Source organism: Podarcis erhardii (assembly GCF_964252035.2).
Source record: "Podarcis erhardii genome assembly, chromosome: 15".
NCBI lineage: Eukaryota > Metazoa > Chordata > Lepidosauria > Squamata > Lacertidae > Podarcis > Podarcis erhardii.
Window position 1 is genome coordinate 13,689,062 of NC_138505.1, and position 22,734 is coordinate 13,711,795.

The 22,734-nt window shown below is 48.5% G+C and overlaps 2 protein-coding genes across 2 annotated transcripts; both read left to right on the forward strand.

Annotated features, from left to right (window-relative positions):
• Positions 1 to 9,331: 9,331 nt before the first annotated feature.
• Positions 9,332 to 11,473, forward strand: LOC309331018 (mucosal pentraxin-like). The gene is made up of 2 exons (XM_081843025.1): positions 9,332 to 9,614; positions 10,441 to 11,473. Exons 1-2 carry the CDS (start codon positions 9,425 to 9,427, stop codon positions 11,043 to 11,045), a joined length of 795 nt encoding a protein of 264 aa, XP_081699151.1. The 5' UTR covers positions 9,332 to 9,424; the 3' UTR covers positions 11,046 to 11,473.
• A 5,888-nt stretch (positions 11,474 to 17,361) lies between these two features.
• Positions 17,362 to 21,198, forward strand: LOC309331020 (C-reactive protein-like). Its single transcript, XM_081843027.1, has 2 exons — positions 17,362 to 17,834; positions 20,507 to 21,198. The coding sequence occupies exons 1-2, from the start codon at positions 17,771 to 17,773 to the stop codon at positions 21,187 to 21,189; spliced, it is 747 nt and encodes a 248-aa protein (XP_081699153.1). The 5' UTR covers positions 17,362 to 17,770; the 3' UTR covers positions 21,190 to 21,198.
• Positions 21,199 to 22,734: the final 1,536 nt, after the last annotated feature.

The following is a 22,734-nucleotide window of genomic DNA, read 5'->3' on the forward strand; positions in this document are numbered from 1 at the left end:
ATGATGTTGCTATATTTGTTATAGTTCTTTATCCATAGTAATAATAAAAAACCTCCTTCAAAATAAACCTTGGCCAACTCTGGTCCAAATTACCTTCGGCATCGTATTCTTTAAAGGAGGAATTGAGGTGGCCGCAGCGGGGAGTGAGTACCGCTCAGCCGTTTAGCTCAGCCGGCCTGCTTTTATAGGCAGCCGGCAGTCAACATTGTAACAACAACAGCCCAGAGTTCCCGCCTAAAATAACTGACGCGGACCTGAGTGAAAACTATTGACAGACCTGAGTGAAAACTATATACAGTATCCCCCTGCTGGCCCAGGGTGAAACTTCACTACATAACACCCCTCCCCACTGAGATAGGGCGTTAGTATATTGCCCCAAGGTGCCGTCAAAAACCTCAGCAAAGTCTTTGACCAGACCCTCAGTCTCTGCGTTAGAGATGCAGTTGATGCCGGTGACTTCCAGGCCGAGGGCATCAAACCAGTCTAGCCCTAGGAGGCTTGGCCGCTGACCTTCGACCACCACCAACCGGAGCAGGCCCGAAAAATCCTTGAAGGCAATCCGGAACCGGCCAACGCCTACCACGGGAATGTCGTTTCCCTGGTAGTCTCTCAGGTGTACGCGGTGAGAGTCGAGTTGCCTTTTGGACACTCTGGGTACCAGTCTTTTGATGGTGCTCCACGACACGATGGACAGGGCAGACCCGGTGTCGATCTCCATGTCACATGGAGCTCCTTCAATGAGCACCGTGACGTTCAGCTTGCGTCGCGTAGGCGAGTCGGTTTGGCCAATCGTGGTTCCAGACGGGCAGCGGCAGTTGGTGAGAGCGAAACAACTTTCCTTGGCAGACTGGAGTGAAGGCTTGGACTTGCGAGTCGATGAAGGGGGGGTGTCAGACGGAGCCGATCGGCAGACCTTAGCGATGTGGCCCCTTCTGGAACACTTCCTACAGATGGCGTCTCTGAATCGACACTTGGCACGGGAATGGTTGCCTCCGCAGCCGGCACATTCCCGTTGGCCCTTGGACTTCTGTTGGAACTTCCTGCGCTCCCGCTTTGTCTGGTGCACGTCATCGCCTTCACTGGAGGATGCCGCATCACTGCTGGCCTCTTCATGATGCACCGGAACTGGCTCCCTAGCAAGACGCGGGCTGCTGCACTTGCGGATCTCCTGGGCGGAGCGTTCAGCAGCTTCTGAGGCCACAGCCTCCTCAATGGCTTTCTGCAGCGTGAGGTCTGGCTTGGCGAGGAGACGCCGTTGCAGATGGATGTCCCGGACCCCGCAGACGATTCGATCCATCAGGGCATCGTCTAAGTCTCGGAACTCACAGTGCATTGCAGCCTGTCGCAGGGCGGTGGTGTAGTTGTTGATTGACTCCCCCTCTGCCTGGTTCCGGTGGTAGAACGCATGGCGGGCAGCAATCTTGGACGGCTTTGGTGCGTAGTGGTTGCGGAGCTTCTCTTGGATTGTGTCCCATGGTGTTGCCTGGACTGCTTCAGGCGCAACCAATGCTCGGGCCGTCTCAAACACCTCAGGCCCACAGAGGCTGAGGAATAGGCCCCGCTTCCGATCCTTTGATACTGCTGTCAGCTCGTTGGCTTGGAGGTAGCAGTCGAACCGAGCGAGGTAGGAGTCCCATGATTCAGAGGCTGGCGCAAACGGCGGTAGAGGCACAAGTGAAGCCATGATTCCGATGCCGGCGTGAAGGGCGATGGATGGAACACAGTGCTCTTAGCCAGAACAGTCAGCTCTGAATTGGTTCTGTCCAGTGATTTCACTCAGTGATTTCGCTCTGTGATTCAGCTCAGTGATTCAGCTCAGTTCAGAGGCTGGCCGCATCTGGCTGTGCTCTGATGTCCATCCATCCCATCCTCGTCGCCAGAGTTAAGTTGTGAGTTGACATAGCCGACGACCAGCGATTTCTCCAACTAGCTCTTTATTTCGTAAGCTGGAATAGAACTGACTGCAAACAGCTCAGCCGGCCTGCTTTTATAGGCAGCCGGCAGTCAACATTGTAACAACAACAGCCCAGAGTTCCCGCCTAAAATAACTGACGCGGACCTGAGTGAAAACTATCGACAGACCTGAGTGAAAACTATATACAGTATCCCCCTGCTGGCCCAGGGTGAAACTTCACTACATAACACATAGTAATAATAAAAAACCTCCTTCAAAATAAACCTTGGCCAACTCTGGTCCAAATTACCTTCGGCATCGTATTCTTTAAAGGAGGAATTGAGGTGGCCGCAGCGGGGAGTGAGTACCGCTCAGCCGTTTATCTCAGCAAATGAAGAGAAAGAGGAGAAGGGGGAGAGAAGATTCACTCTCTCGCTGAGGAGGGAAGATAAACGTCATGTCACAGGCTGAGCCGGCAGAGGATTATGGCCAATATCCCCCATGTGTCACTTCCTCTTCCCGGGGACTGAAGCGACGTTTAATGACAGTTAACTGAAAAGGGCAGGCGACGAGGAAGGCCGAACTGGTGGATGACATGCCTTCCTCTTTTAATAACTTGTCAGCTGCCCTGTCGGCCGTGAAATAGCAAATGGTTATGAGATGTGCCAGCAATCAAACCGGGGAGCAGGGAGAGGAGGGGAAACTTCGGCAACAGAGAACCGGTGGGTTGGTGGGTGGCTGGTAGGGACAGAATTGTCAAAGCCAGGGAAGAGATTTGGCTGAACTGGATTTATTTCTCTATCCGCCTCATTGTTGCCATCCCATAATCACCAGGGACAGGCAAATCAGTCAATTCTGGTTTCTCCTCGGCGACATTTACACAATAGATGTAAAGCACTGTGATGACACTTTAAAAACCACCATTGCTTCCCCCTCCAAAAAAAAAAAAGAATTCTGGGAAGTGTAGTTTGTTGGGGATGCTGAGAGTAGTTACAGGACCACTATTGCCCTCCCAGCGCTACAATTCCCAGAGTCGTTTAACAGCCAATGGTTCTTCAAAGGTAACTCTTGGAATTGTAACTCTGGGTGGGTGGGGGCAATAGGGGTCTCCTCTCTGCACTATTGATAAACTATAGCTCCCAGAATCCTTTGGGGGAAGCCGTGAGTGTTCTAAGTACAGTGGTACCTCGGGTTACAGGCGCTTCAGGTTACAGACGCTTCAGGTTACAGACTCCACTAACCAAGAAATAGTACCTCGGGTTAAGAACGTTGCTTCAGGATGAGAACAGAAATCGGGTGGCGCCGGCGCAGCGGCAGTGGGAGGCCCCATTAGCTAAAGTGGTACCTCAGGTTAAGAACAGTTTCAGGTTAAGAACGGACCTCCGGAACAAATTAAGTTCTTAAGCCGAGGTACCACTGTATCGTGCTGCTTTAAATGTCTGGTGTAAATGTGGTCCCGGTTTCTCATTTTGCCAATCTTCAGCTTGGTTCTCCACATTTCCAGATCAGCTTGACCAATAATAATAACAATAACACTCCATTATGAAAATTCAGCATTTTGGTGCTAATTTCTCCACATACATACATTTCAGTATGAAATTTTTCCTCATACACACATTTTTCTGAGAGCAGCCTTCTTTAATATTGCTGCACGGTGTCCCAATCTCTGAGCGGTGTGAAATTCCAAGCTTTCCAGGCACTTGCTGAGGGTTCCTTTGGAAATGAGGTTGTGGTATCTTTAGGATATATGGTGTTTTTACACATATATACAACCTGAGCCTACAATGGAGGGGCTCACAGCATTCACCCCGCAAGTGGTTCCTTTCTTCTGCCATAGCCACAGCCCTGGATTCAAACAGGCACCAGCCATGGCACCCACTCTCTGAAGCTTGCTGACTTTCACAGCCTGTAACCATTCTCCCCCCACTCCAGACCCCAACTGCAGTCCTAAAACCCCACTCTGCTTTGTTTCTGCTAACTATCTCAGAGCTCAGAGAGGCGCCCCACACCTCTGTTGCCTGAGTCTTCCATTTGTTAATGACCTTCCCTTTGTTCTCCTTTAATGGCCCATCTCCCAGGCGATCGCCTGAGGAAGCTGGCCTGACTTATATCTTAATCCTTGCTGGATCCAGGGGTTCAGGAAGCTTGATTAAATTCTAAACCTTTACTAGACCCAGGATTTTAGGGGAGTCGCACACCCCTGAACTTATAACAATATAATGACCTGATCCAGAATGCCCACCTTCTGGTATTCTCTTACTTGCCTGGGCAGAGAGGGTGTGTGTGTGTGTGTGTGTGTGTGTGTGTGTGTGTGTACCTCTGAATTATGTGCAAGAGTCAGGTATGTTACTCCGCCCACTTTTTACCTCTGGCCACACCCACCAGCAGCACATGGCCCCAAATTGGTTGCCTTTGCAGGAGGGTGCCTCCTCCATCCTGGCTGAGAAAAGGCTTCTCTGCCCCTGCACTCTAATAGAAATGAACCTTCTCCATTTTCCATGGGGTGGCAATGAACACTTCTCTGCCTATTCTTCCCCAGCTGATCTTTCTGCTGTGTTTACGATGGCCCCGTAATTTGCCAGCGCATGCAGTTCATCTCCTAGAGAGGGTCTCGCGATGATGCAAGCCTGGCTGTTCTCTAACAAGCTCGTGAGCTACTTGGAAAACGCAGCCACACAACACGAGGGCATTTCTCCCCACAGCGGAGACCCCCACCCCCCATGCAAGCACATTCTACCAGTGAGCCCCATCCCTTCGCCAAAGGGACTCTCATTACAGCTCTCCAATCCATCCCCTCCTGTCACCGAGGCGATTAAAGCTCCCCAAGGGAGCATTGATGGGCAATGGGAGCCATACACTTCCCCCGTGCTTCCAAATTAGGGAGGAAAGTTAATAACTTTGGAGACGTTCCCCGGGCTATTAGTGGGGGAGGGGGGTCGGAGGAAATGTAGAGCCTTAAATCAAGCAGCAGAGGGCTCTAAACAGCCCTCATTTATTCCGATTAGGAGGATGGCATCCCAGGCCTCGTCTGGAAGATGCACGCATGCGGAGGGTTCTTGGGGCGAAAAGCGCCGTTGTTCTCTGCAAAAGGAAAGAGGAGTAATGAGGGAAGCTGAAACTGTGCACCAGCTCTGGCCAGCTCATAGGTAGGCCAGGCCAGGCCAGGCCCCATCTGCACTATACTTTTAAAGCAGTATCAGAACACTTTAAACAGTCATGGCTCAGCCAATTGTCGCTCTGTGCGGGAAATAGGGGCCTCCTCTTTGCACCAGGGCTGGTGCATCCATGAGGCAGACTGAGGCAGCTGCCTCAGGCGGCAGAATCCGAAGGCCGCTTCTGAAGGTGTGCTCCCTGGGCACACAGCCCGTCGCCAGAGAAGCAAGGAGAAGTGGCAGCTTCCGGTGAGGTCTCACACAAGAGCCCCACAAAATCACGTGGAGGCCTGCAGAGGCCTTGCACAATTGCACCAGAACCCAAGGGAGCCCAGTAAGCGAAGCTTAAATGGGGGGGGGGGAGCAGGGGCAGGCAGCACTTATGCAGGTCAGCTACCGTACTTCCCATTTTGCCTCAAAACAGGGCTACCTTTGCCCTGAACCCTTAACAAACTACAACTCCCAGGATTCTTTCAGGGAAGCCATGATTGTTCAAAGTGGAACAATCATATACATATACAGTCGTACCTTGGTTGCTGAACGCCTTGGAACTCGTATGTTTCAGCTCCCGAACGATCAAAAAGTAGAAGTGAGTTTTCCGGTTTTCAAACAGTTTCCAGAAGCTGAACATCCAGCGTGGCTTCCGCGGCTTCTGATAGGTTGCAGGACGCTCCTGCAGCCAATCAGAATCCATGTCTTGGTTTTTGAACAGTTCCGGAAGTTGAATGGACTCCCAGAATGCATTCTGTTTGAGAACCAAGGTACGGCTGTAGTGCAGATGGGTCCCAGGCTGAGCTGCAGCCTTATTTAAAGCTCAGCCCATGATAACTGGCACAGAAGCAACATCCCAAACTTGCTGTAGTTTGAGATGGGTTTGCCTTTCAATGTGAACTGGGTCAAATTTCTCCCCACTCCACACCCCATATCCTTCCATCCCTGGTCACAAGAAGGTGATAGTGTTTCTGTTTCTATCTGTGAAATGCTGGAGCAAATTCATTTAGCCATCTCATCCCCTTTGAGGAGGTGGAGAAATCTGAGATGGTCAGCTTTCTGGGTCATCCCTTCCTCTTTTTGGCCGTGATGTGGGTGAATCACACACACCACTTCCACCCCAGCAGTGGTGTGTGTGACCCTGCAGCTCTTGCAAGAAAGAAGGAAGGCGAGCTGAATTCTGTGGTTCGCCCCCCCCCCCCAACACACACAAAAGAAACATCTCTGTGTCTGGGCAAAAATAGCTTCCTTGAACAGCTGGAGACATCCAAGAACAAATAGGACTGGATACAACAGCAACTCCCCCCACTTGTGATTCACAGAGACTGGTATTCAAAGACACATCTCTGCCTCTGACAGCAGAGTTAGAGCTTCACTAGTGTGGGACGTGGGTGGCGCTGTGGGTTAAACCACAGAGCCTAGGACTTGCCAATCGGAAGGTCGGCAGTTCTAATCCCAGCGATGGGGTTAGCTCCCGTTGCTCGGTCCCTGCTCCTGCCAACCTAGCAGTTTGAAAGCACATCAGTAGATAAATAGGTATCGCTCTGGCGGGAAGGTAAATGGCGTTTCCATGCACTGCTCTGGTTTGCCAGAAGCGGCTTAGTCATGCTGGCCACATGACCCGGAAGCTGTACGCCGGCTCCCTCGACCAATAAAGCAAGACGAGCGCCACAACCCCAGAGTCGCTCACGACTGGACCTAATGGTCAGGGGTCCCTTTACCTTTATCATGGCTAGTGGCCACTGATAACCTGAATCCATCATCTTCTAAAGCCATCTCATTGCCACAACAACATTGTTTCCTGAGGATGCTCTCAGCTCTGTTGTTCTGTTGGGCCAGGGATGGGGAACCTCAGATACAGGAGCTAAATACAGCCCTGTCAGGAGCGGGAGTCAGGAGCTGGTCAGCAATAAAACCAAAACAGTGCAGGCCTAGTGGTCACAGCAGCCCTTCCCCGTAAGCCTTGCCCCAATGAGGCTGTTGCGAGGGTGGAAGGTCTCTGCCTTCCTACTGCTCTCTAAGGCTTCTCCTTCCCCAGGTCCTTCTCAAGCAACCTGAGAATTCTTCGCCTGGTCTATATTTGCTCCGCTTTCTTCATACCTCTATGGCAGACATGTTCAACCGGTCAACCACGGTCAATCAGTAGATCCCTGGGTGCTCCTGGTAGATTGCGGGACCCTGTTGGGAATCTGAATATGTGCAGCTACTCACACAGGGTCAATTAAGGTTTGGCAAACAGCCAAAAGGTCATGTGAAGGAGTAAGTCTGCCTGGTGATACAGAGGCATGGAGACAGCTCCATGATTGGTCAAGCTCTCTCAAGGGAGTGATAATTAATGGCCTACTAACTGTTAACTCAGTGGTTCAGTGTGTCAGTGTAGGAGTTGGAGGTTGAGAGAGTTGTGAGTCGTGTCAGAGAGAGCAAGTCAAAGATCTGTGTTCTGTTCCTATAAATAGTCCACTGTATATAATAAACACCTAACTACAAGTTCCTGGTTCCTGCTTCGTCCATCCTGTCTGCAGCCAAGTTGCCAATTGCTTTCGAGAACTCTGCGTTTACTCTGCTAGGTCTGGCTAAGGTCCTGCAACTAGTCAGGAAGTTGCGAAACACCAATAGGTTTTGCCGATAGACCCTTATCGTTCATGGGGTTAAAATCACGGGGGAATTAATGTTTCTGACCCCCTACCCCCTCTCTCTGTTCCTCCGTAAAGTGCCAAACAAATTTGGCATTTGTTGATGTCAGTTGTGATATTTCCCCCCAAAAAGCTCAACCACTCTGGCTCCTCCTCCCTCTAATGTCAATGGGTAGTCTACTCCCTCTGACCACACATCTTTGTCCCACCACCAACTCCCCAGCTCTGAGCCTTCTCCCCTTGGGTGTTCCCTAGCTGGTGCCTCCCGCTGGTTCTCTGTGTCCAGCCAGCCCATGACAGCATCGCTCTCTGGCTCTCTTGGGTGTTTCTGCCTGGCTGGACTTTGTCTTGAACTCCACTTGTTGATCTGGAGGGGGCAATCTTTAGCCTATTGTACAAAAAACACCACAAAATTTGCAATTGTTGCTCTGCCCACTTTTGCCTCACCCATCAAGGACTTGCAGATTCTGAAAGGGGGGCCAGAAAAGAAGGGACCCCCTGGGATGAAAAACATCTCCCAGACCTTTGTGACCCCGAAACAGTAGCTGTTGCCCTCAGCTCTCGAGTTCAGTTGGGCCTTTCAGGGCCCTAGCATGGTGGTTGTGGAACTAACTCTGTGCAGAGGATAAAGTAGCTGCCTTTTCCTTATTAACTTAATTCCTCACTTAATTTCTCCCTTTTCTACTTTACCTTGACAAGGTTCCCCAAAGCCAATTGCTGGGAGGGAGAAAGTTACAATCAAGGAGCCCCATTAAAACATCCAATTAAAACCACTAATCAAAAGCCAATCAAAGCCAGGGAGAACAGGTTGATAGCATCAGCAATTAGCCAGCCCCTGCAAAAGCTTTGCAAAATTAATATCGCCAGCCTCCTAAAAGCCTGGAAAGAGAAACAGCTTGGTGTGCTTCTGTGGGCTAGGTTTACTATAGCTAAGGGGACACTTCGCTCCCACTAGAATTAGATCATAGACTGGGGTGTTTTCAAACTATCATAGAACTGTAGAGTGGGAAGGCAGACCCTCCAAGTGTCCCTATTTTCCAGGGACAGTCCTGGATTTACAGAAGCCGTCCTGGTTTCTTATTTGAGCCCGGAATGTCCCACTTTTCCTTAGGACATCCCTATATTCACTGGAGAAATGTTGGAGGGTATGGAGTTATCCAACCTCTGAGCCAAGGAGATAAGTAACTATACAACCTTTAGAAGACTTCTAAAGGCAGCCTTGTATGGGGAAGGTGTTTTTTTAATGTTTAAAGCTTTGTTTTGTTTCTATATATGTTGGAAGCCACCCAGAGTGACTGGGGCAATTCAGTCAGATGGGTGGTGGAAGAAGAAGAAGAGGCCATCCCTATTTTCATGTTGTTGGAGGGTATATGTATATACCATATTGGCCCAAATATTGGGTGGGGTGTAAATAATAAAATTGTTGTTGTTGTTGAATAGGTCGTCCCTATTTTCATTGGAGGAATGCAACCTGGATATCCCAGTTGGTTAGAGTGTAGTGCTGATGGCAGGGGGTTGGACTAGATGATCCTCGGGATCCCTTCCAATTCAATGGTTTTATGAGGGTTATGCTAGATGGGTAGCCTTTGGCCTGATCCAGCAGCTGAGCTATTTCTTTCCTTCTTAAGGAGTCAAGCAGCCTCCCGCCTCTCTTCTGCAACTTCTGGAAGCTGAGAAGGGGTTGCTCAATTGCAGAGTCAGCCTTTGGCGGGCTGTTTTCTTCCGCCTGTCTCAGTGCAGGGATAAATTTAGACATGGCCCTCAAAGTTTCTGTGATTTGCAGATGGTCACTGATGATTGCAGAGGCTGCAGCTTCTCCCTCCCGCCATCAGGTTCTGCTTGCACTTTTTCTAAAATCCCATTTTTGGATAGCCCTGAAGATGGACTCCCGCTGGGTCTGTCTCCTCATCCTTGCAGGTTTGTCAGAGGCTGCTGCCCAGGAAGGTTAGTAGCTTATTCAGCTTATCCTTTGTGGTCATCTTATGACATCTCCTTCTGACAATTAAAATTATGGTGAAGATGGGCTTGTAGCCAACATTAGTCCTACTCAGAGTAGACCCACTGAAATTAATGGACCAAAGTTAGTCATGTCCATGAATGGCTTTACTTTGAGTATGATGATGATGATGATGATGATAGTAATGAAACCATTGCAATAGTAGCCGTTTTCATGAATAATATTGTGATACTAATTATCATAATTATGACAGCTTTATTATGTCTGTTCTTTAGCTGTGGCTCCTGCATTGTAGGGTGTTGAACTAGATTACCCTCGGGGTTCCTTCCAACTCTACAATTCTATGATTCTATGTTTGTTTGTGCCGCATATCGGCCTGAACACCTCACCTTAAATCACAGCTCACCAGGAGCCACAACTGGATTTGTAATTGTGTGTGGAGAACCTGGTAAAATCTACGGAGGTCTTCTAGGTAGTGGGACCCTCCCTGTGGAACACCCTCCCTTCGGATGTCAAGGAGATAAACAACTATATGACATTCAGAAGACGTCTGAAGGCAGCCCTGTTTAGGGGAAATGTTTGATGTTTTACTGTGTTTTTATATTCTGTGGGAAGCTGCCTAGAGTGGCTGGGGCAAATCAGTCAGGTTGACGGCATTATTATTTATTATTATTATTATTATTTTACTTCTTTTGTGCATTAGAACCCACCCCTTTCAATGATGTTGCTGGAGAAAGCTCAGGAGCCTTGTCAGAGAGGAAATGGTCCCAACCTTTCTCCCCCGTGTCACTCTCTTTCCTTGTCTCCTCACAGACCTAACCAGAAAAGTCTTTGTCTTCCGCACGGAGCCTAGTGAGGCCTACATCATCCTCAAGCCTCTGCCCAAGGAGCCGCTGCAGAACCTCACCGTCTGCCTGAGGTCCTACACGGACTTGACTCGGCCCTATGGCCTCTTCTCCTACGCCACTGAGTCTGAGGACAACGAAATCCTGATCTTCAAGCCCAAGCGGGGAGAATACCGGGTGTACATCGGTGGAGAGTACCTGTCCTTCAAAGTCCCAGAGGACACCCTAGACTGGGAGCACGTCTGTTTCGGGTGGGAATCGGCCACCGGCATCGCTGAGTTCTGGATGAACGGCAAGCCTTGGCCACGCAAAGGCTTGAAGAAAGGCTACGTGGTTGGCTCCGGGGCCTTCATCCTGTTGGGCCAAGAGCAAGACCGCTTTGGGGGCACCTACGACTCCTACAACTCCTTCTCTGGAGAACTGACGGATGTCTACATGTGGGATTTCCTCCTGTCTCCTCACAAGATGCGGGCGGCCTACCAGGATCTGCAGCTGCCCCGATGCGCTCTGGGCTGGAAGAACCTGCACTATGAAATCAAGGGAGACGTGGTGGTGAAGGGCAGGCTGAGGTAAAGGAAACGAGGGAAATCCAGCCTCCCAAGCAGAGTAACCAGCCTTTTCTGTCCCAAATTCTAACCCACCTGACCACCGAGCTGTTGTGTGGCACACCGAGCATTTTGGAAAACAAAAACAAAAGCTGTGAACTTCCACTCATCCACTTGGTTGATTGCAGCTTCCACCCCCCCCACCACCACCACCCTCCTGGTCGCCTGGAAGCACATCTCGCTCGCCAAAGGCGACCAGGCAAGCATGTGTTTATAAATCTGCTCTCGGTGCCATCCGCATGATGATTTGCCGGATGACGTTTTGCCGCTGAGGTGTTCTGTTGCTGCTTTGCTGGGTCTCTTCTCTGGATTTGGTGTGGTTCTAATTGCAATGTAGTGTTCTCTCCCACCTCCTTTCCGATATGTTTTCATTTAATAAACCAATATAAAATGAGATTCCTTGTCTGGGTAGGGTCTCCTGAACAAACAAAAACATATTTTTTTTAGCACACATTGAAAACAATGCAACTGAAGTGCCTACCTGATATGGCATGGAGTGTTCCAGGGAAGTTTATTTATTTAAAATGTTTGCGGATTGCCATAAAATTAAATAAAAGAGTCCTAAAAGGCAGAAACATTATATAGACGGTGCTGCAAGAAAATTCTAATTGAAGAGGAGGGCTTTGCAAACCAATAAGACCTTAGAGTCAATTCAAAGGCCAGCAATGATTGGTCATTACGTGTTTGGGGAGCTAGGGACATATGGCCCTCCAGGTTTTGCTGGACTTCAACTCCCATCAGCCCCAGCCAGCAAGACTAATGGTTAGAGGTGATGGGAGTTGTAGACCAGCAACATTTGGGAAGACTACAGGTGCCCCACCAACCTGGTGCATTTCAAGCAGAAGGTCATTCCAAATGTGTGTTTGCCAGATACAGCTAGACTAACTCCCCCAAATCTAAAAACTAGCACTGAGAGCAGCTCTTGGGACCTGAGATGCATGAAAGGTAAGCCTGATGGGAGAAATAATTTCAGTTTGATTCGAACACAAACCTTTCCAATTTGTAATTTGTGAACCAATATGCAAACAGAAACAGAGCTCTCCTTCAAGATTTACACTTCTCCATCAATTTCAAAGTTGCAAATCGTCCAGCCAAAAATTATGTGCCATAAATGTGTCTGTTGAGTGAAAATAATGTACAAACTTGTGCTATGTTGGGAGAAACTTCTTACAAAAACACATGTTTTAATTGCTGATGCAGAAATGGAATGAATGTAACCTAAAATGGGGGGAAAGGAGGAGAGAACCTATACAGTGGTACCTCGGGTTAAGAACTTAATTCGTTCCGGAGGTCCGTTCTTAACCTGGAACTGTTCTTAACCTGAAGCACCACTTTAGCTAATGGGGCTCCCGCTGCGGCCACGCAATTTCTGTTCTGATCCTGAAGCAAAATTCTTAACCTGAGGTACTATTTCTGGGTTAGCTGAGTCTGTAACCTGAAGTGTCTGTAACCTGAGGTACCACTGTAATTGTCAGTTTTGGCTGACTCTAATTTAGCAGCTCACTACTGCCATCCTCTGGTCAAAGGAGGGGAGTGCAAAGAGAGAAATTCCCTTAGCTAAAAGTGCTCAGAAGGGGTCTTGTCTGTCCTCTGCATGAGAATTTCTCCTTGCCTGAACAAGAAGACAATTCTGCTGCTTTCTAAGATAGGCAATGACCATTCCTGGGATCCTTTGAGGGAGCAGCCATGGCAGTTATAGTAGTAGTAGTGGTGGTAGTTATTATTATTATTTATTATTTATTTGCCACTCTGGGCAGCTTCCAACATATATAAAAACATAATTAAACATTAAACATTAAAAAAAAACCTTCAGGCTGCCTTCAGATGTCTTCTAAAGGTTATTGAGTTACATCTCCTTGACAGTAATGTGCCCACCTTCAGTTTCTGCAGCTTGCTGGCTTATATTAGGGACGTATGTTCTGTATTATTTTACAAATACTACTACAGCTACAAGTTTGTCATGGCCTTTGGCTAGAACAATAAACTTAGGAACTTTGAAATGAAAAAGTTACAGCAGCCAGCAGGAGGCCAGCTGAGCCAGGAGAGATTAGTGGGGGGACCCCTCTGCCCAATCCTACACACACACACACACACACACACACAATCTAGCACAAAGGGGGTCCTTGGCCACTTGGTAGCGTCAGTCTAATATGGGTAGGCAGCTTAACTTTCTGTGATGTGTGACAACCTATAGGACTACAATTGTGTTGGCTGCTGCTGGTTGGTTAAATTTTCCCTCAGACAAGATGATTGTGTCAGCTGGTTGACCCCAGAAAACCTTAGAGGTGATTGTCCTCTTTGTTTGGGTCACAGAAAGCAAACAAGGTCATGGCGTTCAATATATCACAAATCGTTCCAATGTGTTTGGTCAGCAGCAGCAGCACTGAGATGTCTTTGGGCTAAGTTTGGGGCTCCATACTGTAGAGAAAAGGCAAACAAAAGACGGCACAGAACAATGGAATCACGTAGAAGTTTATAAAATTATGCCTAGCATGCAGAAAGTGGGCCATATGCTCTTGTCTCCACGTTCAGAGGCAGTGTGCGTCTTGTGGGAACTGGACTCTAGTTCCCATTGGTAGTGTATGCAGAAGACAGTCCTGGGTCATTTGACCCTTGAATTGTAGAATCATAGAATTGTAGAGTTGGAAGGGAACCCCAGGGGCCATCCAGTCCAACTCTCTACAATGCAGGAATCTCAAGTAAATCATCCATGAAAGACAGCCATCCAACCTCTGCTTAGAAACCTCCAAGGAAGGAGAGTCCAGTACCCCCCGAGGGAGACCGTTCCACTGTCAAACAGCTCTTACTGTCAGAAAGTTATTCCTGATATGGGGCGTAGCTTGCCAGAGGGGCCGTGGCCCCGGGTGCAGATTTCTGAGGGGGACGCAAAGCAGGTGCCCCCATGCCAGCGCCTCCAGCGTGGCATGGGGCACCTCCTTTGTGCCTGCTGAGTGCTGCCTCAGCTGGCTGGGCTCCCCCTGCGCAGGCGGCACAGTGTGTGGTTGTGCTCTTCTCGCACTGCCCTCCCCGGATCCAAGCCTTGCAAGGCCACTCGGGGAGAGGGCAGTGTGGGGATGTGGGAAGCATGTGCCCTTTGATCCCAGACTTGTGCGTCCAAAGGCAAGCAGAGTGATACATTTGGCACCAGCTTGGCTGTGGGAGCTGCCGGAAGGAGGTGTACAAGTTGCCTCCAACCGTCTTAGGGACTCCACTCCAGATTTGTGTAGGATTTGCTCCTTAGCCTTTTCTTCTCCTGATTGTGGAGACAGTAGTAATAGTAGTAGTAGTAGTACTAATACATTTTTATTTATACCCCGTTCCTTCCAGGTTCAAAAACTGGGCTCAGGGCGGCTAACAACAAATTTAAAACACTTAATTATAAAAGCAGCATAAAATACAGTATAAAACATGAATAACAAAAAAAATCAAAAATCAGTTTAGGAAAAATAAGCATTAGCTAATCCCCAGGGCTAGCTGGCTGAATTGGTCCTCCTTGGGCCAGCAAGGAGGCCATGGGAGAATTAGCTGTGGGGTCTCAGAGCGGGAGATCTTCATAAAAGGGGAGGGGAGGGGAGGGGAGGGAAATAAAAGATCAAGCTGAATTCAAGTTAAAGGCCAGGTGGAATAGCTCTGTCTTACAGGCCCAACAAAAGGAGTTTAAATCCTGAAGGGCCCTAGTGTCACAGGACAGAGCATTCCACCAGGTCAGAGCCATCACTGAAAAGTAGCGCTTTTAGGATCAGTTTTGCTTCTCCTTCCACCTTTCCAGGTTGATGAGCCCCATCTGCCCCTCGCTTTCCAAGCACAATTCAAAACGTTGGTGCTGACCTTTCAAGCCCTAAACGGCCCAGTATACATGAAGGAGTGTCTCCATCCCTATTGACCAGCTGGGGGGTGATGATTCAGCTCCGAGAGCCTTCTGGCAGTTCCCTCACTGCAAAAAGTGAGGTTATAAGGAACCAGGAAGAGAGCTTTCTCGGTAGTGGCGCCCACCCTGTGGAACACCGTCCCATCAGATGTCAAGGAAATAAACAACTATGTATCTGACTTAGAAGACATCTGAAGGCAGCCCTGCATAGGGAAGTTTTTTAATGTTAAATGTTTTATTATGCTTTTATATATGTTGGAAGCTGCCCAGAGTGGCTGGGGCAACCCAGTCAGATGGACAGGGTATATAATAACAACAACAACAACAACAACAACAACAACAACAACAACAACAACAACAACTCCTCCCTGGAAAAGACCCTGATGTTGGGAAAGATGGAGGGCACAAGGAGAAGGGGACGACCGAGGACGAGATGGTTGGACAGAGTTCTCAAATCTGCCAGCATGAGTTTGACCAAACTGCGGGAGGCAGTGGAAGACAGAAGTGCCTGGCGTGCTCTGGTCCATGGTGTCATGAAGAGTCGGACACGATTAAACAACAACAATATTAATAATAATAGTAATAATACTTCTACAGCAAATGCAGAAACCGCCTTCTTGACCGTTGAACCCACTATTTGCCTCGTCCGCTCAATCTGCTAGAGCCTGTCTTCACATGTAGGGGAAGTCCCTAACTCACACATTGTCTCACCTGGTTTAGCTGGCCAGTCTAGGCCATTTCATGGGGTGTAGCCACTGTCGCAGCTTCTAGGAGCCACAGGTGAGAGATAAGTGCAGGGTGGAAAATTCCTGTGCACCTTTATTTTATTTATTGAACAAAATTGATGTGCCACTTAAACAAAGGACTTCTAAGTGGCTTAGAAAAGATTCTTCTTTCGTGAAGGCAAGCCAACAAACTCAAAGGTCCCATGATTATAAGCCCCGTAATTCTGCCGCTTCTAAAGGTGAACCTTCTTCAGCTAATAGCTTGGCACCCGTGAGATTCGTCATTTTCCTGGCCTTTGGGACGCTTGCGTTGTCCCTGGCAGGGAATGTTCTGTCATCTCAGTTCTGCATAGGTCACTCTGATCTCGGCTTGACCCTCGCAGATAACAGGCAAGGGTTGAACCCCTCCCAATGAAAGCTGCAAAATCTGCTCATTGCTCCACAACCACAAGACAAAACATCAGCAAAATGTAATTACTCAAAACTGAAAGAGAAGAAAAGAAATGTCAAGTTCCTGCTGACAGCTTTTAAAATCAGCAGCTCCTTCCAATCTCTTAAACCGGCCGCTCCACTGCAAATGCCTTTTTCTTTCTTTCCTTTCTTTTTTGGAGAGCTCTCTGTAATACATAAATGTGTGTGTTGGCAGGATGGGTGAAAAGGCCCTCGCAGTGATCCAGACACTCCAAGTGTCCCTATTTTCCAGGGATAGTCCTGGATTTACAAAAACCATCACGGTTTCTGATTTCATCCCGGAATAATAATAATAATAATAATTTATTATTTGTACCCTGCCCATCTGGCTGGGTCTCCCCAGCCACTCTGGGCAGCTTGCATAAAAACCAAAAATACACTAAAATATCACAGATTAAAAACTTCCCTGAACAGGGCTGCCTTAAGATGTCTTCTGAATGTCAGGTAGTTATTTATTGCTTTGACATCTGCTGGAAGGGTGTTCTACAGGGCGGGCGCCACTACCGAGAAGGCCCTCTGCCTGGTTCCCTGTAGCTTTGCTTCTCGCAATGAAGGAACCGCCAGAAGGCCCTCGGCGCTGGACCTCAGCGTCCGGGCAGAACGATGGGGGTGGAGAACGATGGGGGTGGAATGTCCCGCTTTTCCTTAGGTCAGCCCTCTTTTCATTGGTGAAATGTTGGAGGGTATGGAGCTATCTGACCCCCGAACCAAGGAGATAAGTAACTATGCACCCTTTAGAAGAAACATGAAGGCAGCCCTGCATGGGGAAGTTTTAAAAATATTTAATGATTTATTATGTTTCTGGATATGTTGGAAGCTGCCCAGAGTGGCTGGGGCAACCCAGTCTGTTGGGTGGGGTGGTATTATTATTATTATTATTATTATTATTATTATTATTATTATTATTATATTGGACACCCCTATTTTCATCACAGAAATGTTGGAGGGTATGTGATCCCGTCTAGGGTTGCCAGACATATCCGGAATGCTGCAGCCTGAAGCAAAATGTATGACATGCCGGCAGTGTCGTTTTTGCCATTCCCCCAATTTTTCTTTGTTATTTTTGCTGAAAAAGCTCAACAACTTTGGGAGGAGGAGGAGGAGGAGGAGGAGGAGGAGGAGGAGGAGGAGGAAGAGGAAGAAGAAGAAGAAGAAGAAGAGGAGGAGGAAGAGGAAGAAGAAGAGGAAGAAGCTCAACAACTTTTGTGTCCAGATATTCACTTTTTGAAATATGGCAACCCTTGTGATCCTTTGTGTGAAAATCAGACTGTGAACAATCATGATCCATAAAATGTGGGGATCTATGTGTTCCTTGCCTAGCAAAATGATCTGGAGAGGTTCTTGGCACTCAGGGTTTGAAAGAGGCAGGTTCCTTCTGAAAGGAATGGAAATTTAACCAACAGGCAGATAAGACCAGGGGAGGCGAATGGAAAGCATTTGTTGATTTTTAATCTGTGCCCTATGGAACTGCTCTGAGAGTGGAGGTACCCGCCCCTTCCAGCCCAGGGATAAGATCCAGAGAGGACTTCACAGCCAGGGTTTGGTTTCCTCCAGGACAGGCTGAGCAGATCCAGGCAGGTCCAGGATCCATTTCAACCACCTGCCAAGTTTATTCTGCAGACAGACGGCATGGGGTTCCTTCATATCTTCCTCCTCATCCTGGCCGGACTGTTGGGGTCTCTTGCCCAGGAAGGTGGGTGCTCTGATCAGATGCAATGAGTTATTTGGGGGTTGCTGTGTGCATGGACTGACTGGCTGCATTGTGAGGGCAGACATGGAGGTATCCCTGTTTCTGGTTGGGTTTGAATTAGAGCCAAAGGGAAGGGCTGTAGCTGAGCGGGTAGAGGAACTGCTTTGCATGAAGCCCTGGGTTCAAATCCCAGCATCTCCAGGTGGCTCTGGGAAGGACCCCTCTGTCTGAAACCTCTAAACAGCCACTGCCAGTCAGGGTGGACAATACTGTGCCTATTTTAATCAGCCCTTTATTAAGAACAACGAGGACTGGAAGCTTACTTTATATTTAGGGAAGGGAGCACACATTCTTTGTGTACAGCAGTTTCCCAGGCTCAATTCCCAGCATCTCCAGGTAGGACTGGGAAGGTCGCTTGCATGAAAGGTCCTGCATTGCAGGGGTTGGACTAGATGACCCTTAGGGTCCCTTCCTACTCTACAATTCTATGACTCTGTAACGCTACAGAGCTCCTGTCAGGAGACAGTACAGTGGTACCTCGGGTTAAGGACTTAATTCATTCCAGAGGTCCGTTCTTAACCTGAAACTGTTCTTAACCTGAAGCACCACTTTTGCTAATGGGGCCTCCTGCTGCTGCCGCGCCACCAGAGCCTGATTTCTGTTCTTATCCTGGGGCAAAGTTCTTAACCTGAAGCAACCACTTCCTGGTTAGCGGAGTTTGTAACCCGAAGCGTCTGTAACCCGAGGTACCACTGTACTGAGCTAGCTGGACCTGTGGTCAGATCTGCATATTAGCTTCCTATGTGTGAAACGTGGAAAGGCAGGAGTGGTGTCAAATACAACTCTCAAATGTCAGATTGACAGCAAAAAAACAAAAACAACCCCAAATTCTCAAATTGCATGTCAGAATTTCCATTCCCTCCCACTCTGGGGCTTAAACAACAGAGTCTCGTTGGCCAGTAATGCCTGATTACTTACAGAGTCTGTGCGGCTGAACACACAACCCAGAATTAAGCGCTGCGGAGCCCCACTGATTTGAACAAGAGACGTAACCACAGGCTTAAATGCAGAAATAAAAGGGATCAACGATACGCAAAAAGCTGCCTCAGAGCAGATCAGTCTGTTCCTCCAGCCAACCCAGTATTGTCTCCACTCTGGGACTTTAGGCCTGTGCAGCACACCATGCGCTTAAAGCTGATCTGTGCCACCACCACCACCACCCGCCATATTTTAAAGCGAATAGGATGGAATCTTGGGACGTGGGTGGCGCTGTGGGTTAAACCACAGAGCCTAGGACTTGCAGATCAGAAGGTCGGCGGTTCGAATCCCCGCAACGGGGTGAGCTCCCGTTGCTCGGTCCCTGCTCCTGCCCACCTAGCAGTTCAAAAGCACGTCAAAGTGCAAGTAGATAAATAGGTACCGCTCTGGCGGGAAGGTAAACGGTGTTCTGGTTTGCGCTGCTCTGGTTTGCCAGAAGCGGCTTAGTCATGCTGGCCACATGACCCAGAAGCTGTACGCCGGCTCCCTCGGCCAATAAAGCGAGATGAGCGCCGCAACCCCAGAGTCGGCCATGACTGGACCTAATGGTCAGGGGTCCCTTTACCTTTACCTTTAGGATGGAATCTGCTATAATGACACATGCATGCACTATCTGAATCGGCCGCCAGGTGGCGCATGAGCACCAAAGAACCGTTGCAGGTCCGTCTTATGGCACAGAGCTGGCATCTAGAAAAAGGGAGAAGAGGATAGTTGGCAAATGGGGGGGGGGGGCTTGAGTGATTGAGGTGAGTGGATGGGGCAAGTGGAAGAGTTGCAAGCATGTTTTGCCCCCTCCCCCAGTAAACCCAATGAAGCGCTGATCAGTCTTTCAGACAGCCGTAAGAGCATCTTCTTCAAAGACTAGGGGGTGGGGTGGGGAATCCATTAGGAACAAGATGCGGCCTTCCATGCTTATATTTCTGGCCCTTAGTACTCTTCCCAGGCCATGTGCCACAGCAGCCCTACTTCACATCCTCCTTGAGTGCTTTTGCCTGTCTGGGATTGGACATAATAATAATAATAATAATAATAATAATAATAATAATAATAATTTTATACCCCACCCATCTGGCTGAGTTTCCCCAGCCACTCTGGGTGGCTCCCAACAGAATACAGTGGTACCTCAGGTTACAGACGCTTCAGGTTACAGACTCTGCTAACCCAGAAATAGTACCTCGGGTTAAGAACTTTGCTTCAGGATGAGAACAGAAATCGGGCTCCGGCGGCACGGCAGCAGCGGGAGACCCCATTAATGGTGCTTCAGGTTAAGAACAGTTTCAGGTTAAGAATGGACCTCCGAAACAAATTTAGTTCTTAACCTGAGGTACCACTGTATTAAAAACACGACAAACATCAAACATTTAAAACTTCCCAAAACAGCCTTCAGATGTCTTCTAAAAGTCAGATAGTTGTTTATTTCCTTGACATCTGAAGGGTTCCACAGGGCAGGTGCCACTACCAAGAAGGCCCTCTGCCTGATTCCCTGTAACCTCACTTCTCGCAGTGAGGGAACCGCCAGAAGGCCCTCGGCGCTGGACCTGTGTCTGGGTTGAATGTTGGGGGTGGAGATGCTCCTTCAGGTATAGATGACTCTTGGGGGACTCCCTTTCCACCTCTACACTTCTATGGTTCCACAGATCTCCAGAGGAAGGTCTTCCTTTTCCCGCAGCCAACCAACACTGCTCACGTGGTCGTGAAAGCCAGGCTGGAGCGGCCTTTGAGCAGCTTCACGGTTTGCATGAGGCTCTACACTGACGTCGCTCGGGCCCAGACCCTGTTCTCTTACGCCACCGAGGCCGAGCCCAATGACATCGCCGTCGACCGACTGAGCCACTCCCAGTACAGGCTGTACATTGGGGGTGATGCGGTAAAGCTGAACATCGCAGAGAGGGCGACCCCACTGCCGGCGTGGGAGCACATCTGCCTGGCTTGGGACTCCACCAGTGGGGTGGTGCAGTTTTGGCTGGACGGCAACCCTCTGCCCCGGAAGGCGGTGAAGCCAGGCTATGCCATCGCCCCCCAGGCCTCCATCATCCTGGGGCAAGACCAGGATGCCATGGGGAGCGGCTTCGACTTGATGCAGTCCTTTGTAGGCGAGCTCACCGACGTCTACATGTGGGAACGGGTCTTGAGCCCCCAGGAAATGTGTCGCGTGGGGGACAAGCGGATCCCGGCCAACTCCATGATCAACTGGGGGTCCTTGGCTTACAAGATCAAGGGCAACGTCTTTCTCACACACACCCTCTTGCCAGTTAGCCGAGCGGCTTGCGGGTGCCCTTTGCAAGCGGTGCCCTGCTGCTGGAGGAGGGTGGCGCTCTGAGAGTCTCTTGCTGGCAGGAAGCTCTGTGAGAATGTACGGTAGAAATATTGTTTAAAAAAAATAAGGTAAATTAGGATATTATTGTAGTGCAGTATTAAATTAAGAAATGTGTAAGAAGTGATTAAGGCGGAGAATTATCAGACATGTTGATGGAAGTAAAAAGATGTTGGTGATAAACTGGATGGTTTGTTTTGTATAGTTTTATATTGGAAAACTAATAAAAAATATATATTAAAAAGAGAGTCTCTTGCTGGCTCAGCAAGGAACTGCTCTGTTGAGCTCATCACTTTCCAGCCTATTCAGATTTCTGTGTGATTTGGGGGGAGGGGTGGCCCTCTGGATTTTGCTCAACTACAACTCCCAACAACGATGGGAGCTCTAGTTTCTGGAGCCTCTGGGTGGTCCAAAGGTTCCCCTCCCCCACCTGCCCTTTGCTAATCTTCTTCCGATGAAGGAGGATGGATCTGTCAGTTTCGGTTACTCTCCATTTCTCGTTTTTACAGTCTTCTGTTCTCTACATTTCTGCTTCGGTTTGCAATTGCAATTTTTTTCTTAGTACTTGTGAAAGTTCGTCAGCGTCTTAGGGTGAATATAGGTGCTTTGTATGCGATTTTGTCTGATATACACACTTCCGCAAAATGGTTTCCCAAATCTAATGCCTTCTTGCAAGTTACTGTACCTTTCTGTGTATAAGACTAGGTTTTTTAAATTTAAAAATTATGTTCAGAATTGCGGGTCGTCTTATACACAGATACAATCCATTTTTCTCAATTTGGAGTCCCCCAAACTAGGGGCCATCATATACATGGGGGCGTGTTATACATGGAAAAATACTGCATTTTCATGAATCAATGCAGTGTATTTTTGCACAAATTACTTTGCTAGAAAACTGCACTTCAACATTCTTGTCTTGTCATGCCTTGTCTTGTCGTGACATGGCATGACCCATTGTGACATAATCAGACCTGTCATGAGATCAGCACATGATATTATGCAATTGTCTGAATGTAAAAAAAAATTGGTTTTTGTTTGTTTCGAAGCACGTTCTATAAGTAAAGCCTTTGAACCATATGTTTGGACTGGACAATTTTTAATTTCAAGAAGAGTCTTGTTTTATTCATCCATTTTGCTTCCAGAGGTTATTCCCTTCCTCACCTTATTTTTGAGAGTGTGGGATGGAGAATAGGGTTAAAACTGCCATTCTACCATGAAGCTCACCATGTGACCTCAGGCCAACCACTCAGAGCCTGGCCTACCTCACAGAGTTGTAGTAGGGAATGGCCATATTCGGAGACCAAAGATAAAGGGCGCCTCACACCTGCCCTGTTGCCTGTCTACAGAGCTGAGGGCACCTTCAGGAAAAACAATGGAGCATTGGCAGCTGTAATTTCTTTGTGGGAATGCTCAGGGAGGCAGGAGAGGATATATTGTTTATTAATATCCTTCTTAACTTGCGCTAGCAAGTTCCTTTACTTAGCAGAGTTTATATTCCCCTTTAAATGCACAGCAGATAGCTGGTTGCAGGCTCGTGTGAGCCTCTCAATA

What these genes read in the sequence shown, in the direction of transcription:
- LOC309331018 (XM_081843025.1), top strand. Translation starts at nt 9,425, where the DNA reads ATGGCCCTCAAAGTTTCTGTGATTTGCAGATGGTCACTGATGATTGCA. An exon ending in AGAGGCTGCTGCCCAGGAAG is followed by an intron (nt 9,615 to 10,440) that starts GTTAGTAGCTTA and finishes GTCTCCTCACAG; the next exon opens with ACCTAACCAGAAAAGTCTTT.
- LOC309331020 (XM_081843027.1), top strand. Translation starts at nt 17,771, where the DNA reads ATGGGGTTCCTTCATATCTTCCTCCTCATCCTGGCCGGACTGTTGGGG. An exon ending in GGGGTCTCTTGCCCAGGAAG is followed by an intron (nt 17,835 to 20,506) that starts GTGGGTGCTCTG and finishes ATGGTTCCACAG; the next exon opens with ATCTCCAGAGGAAGGTCTTC.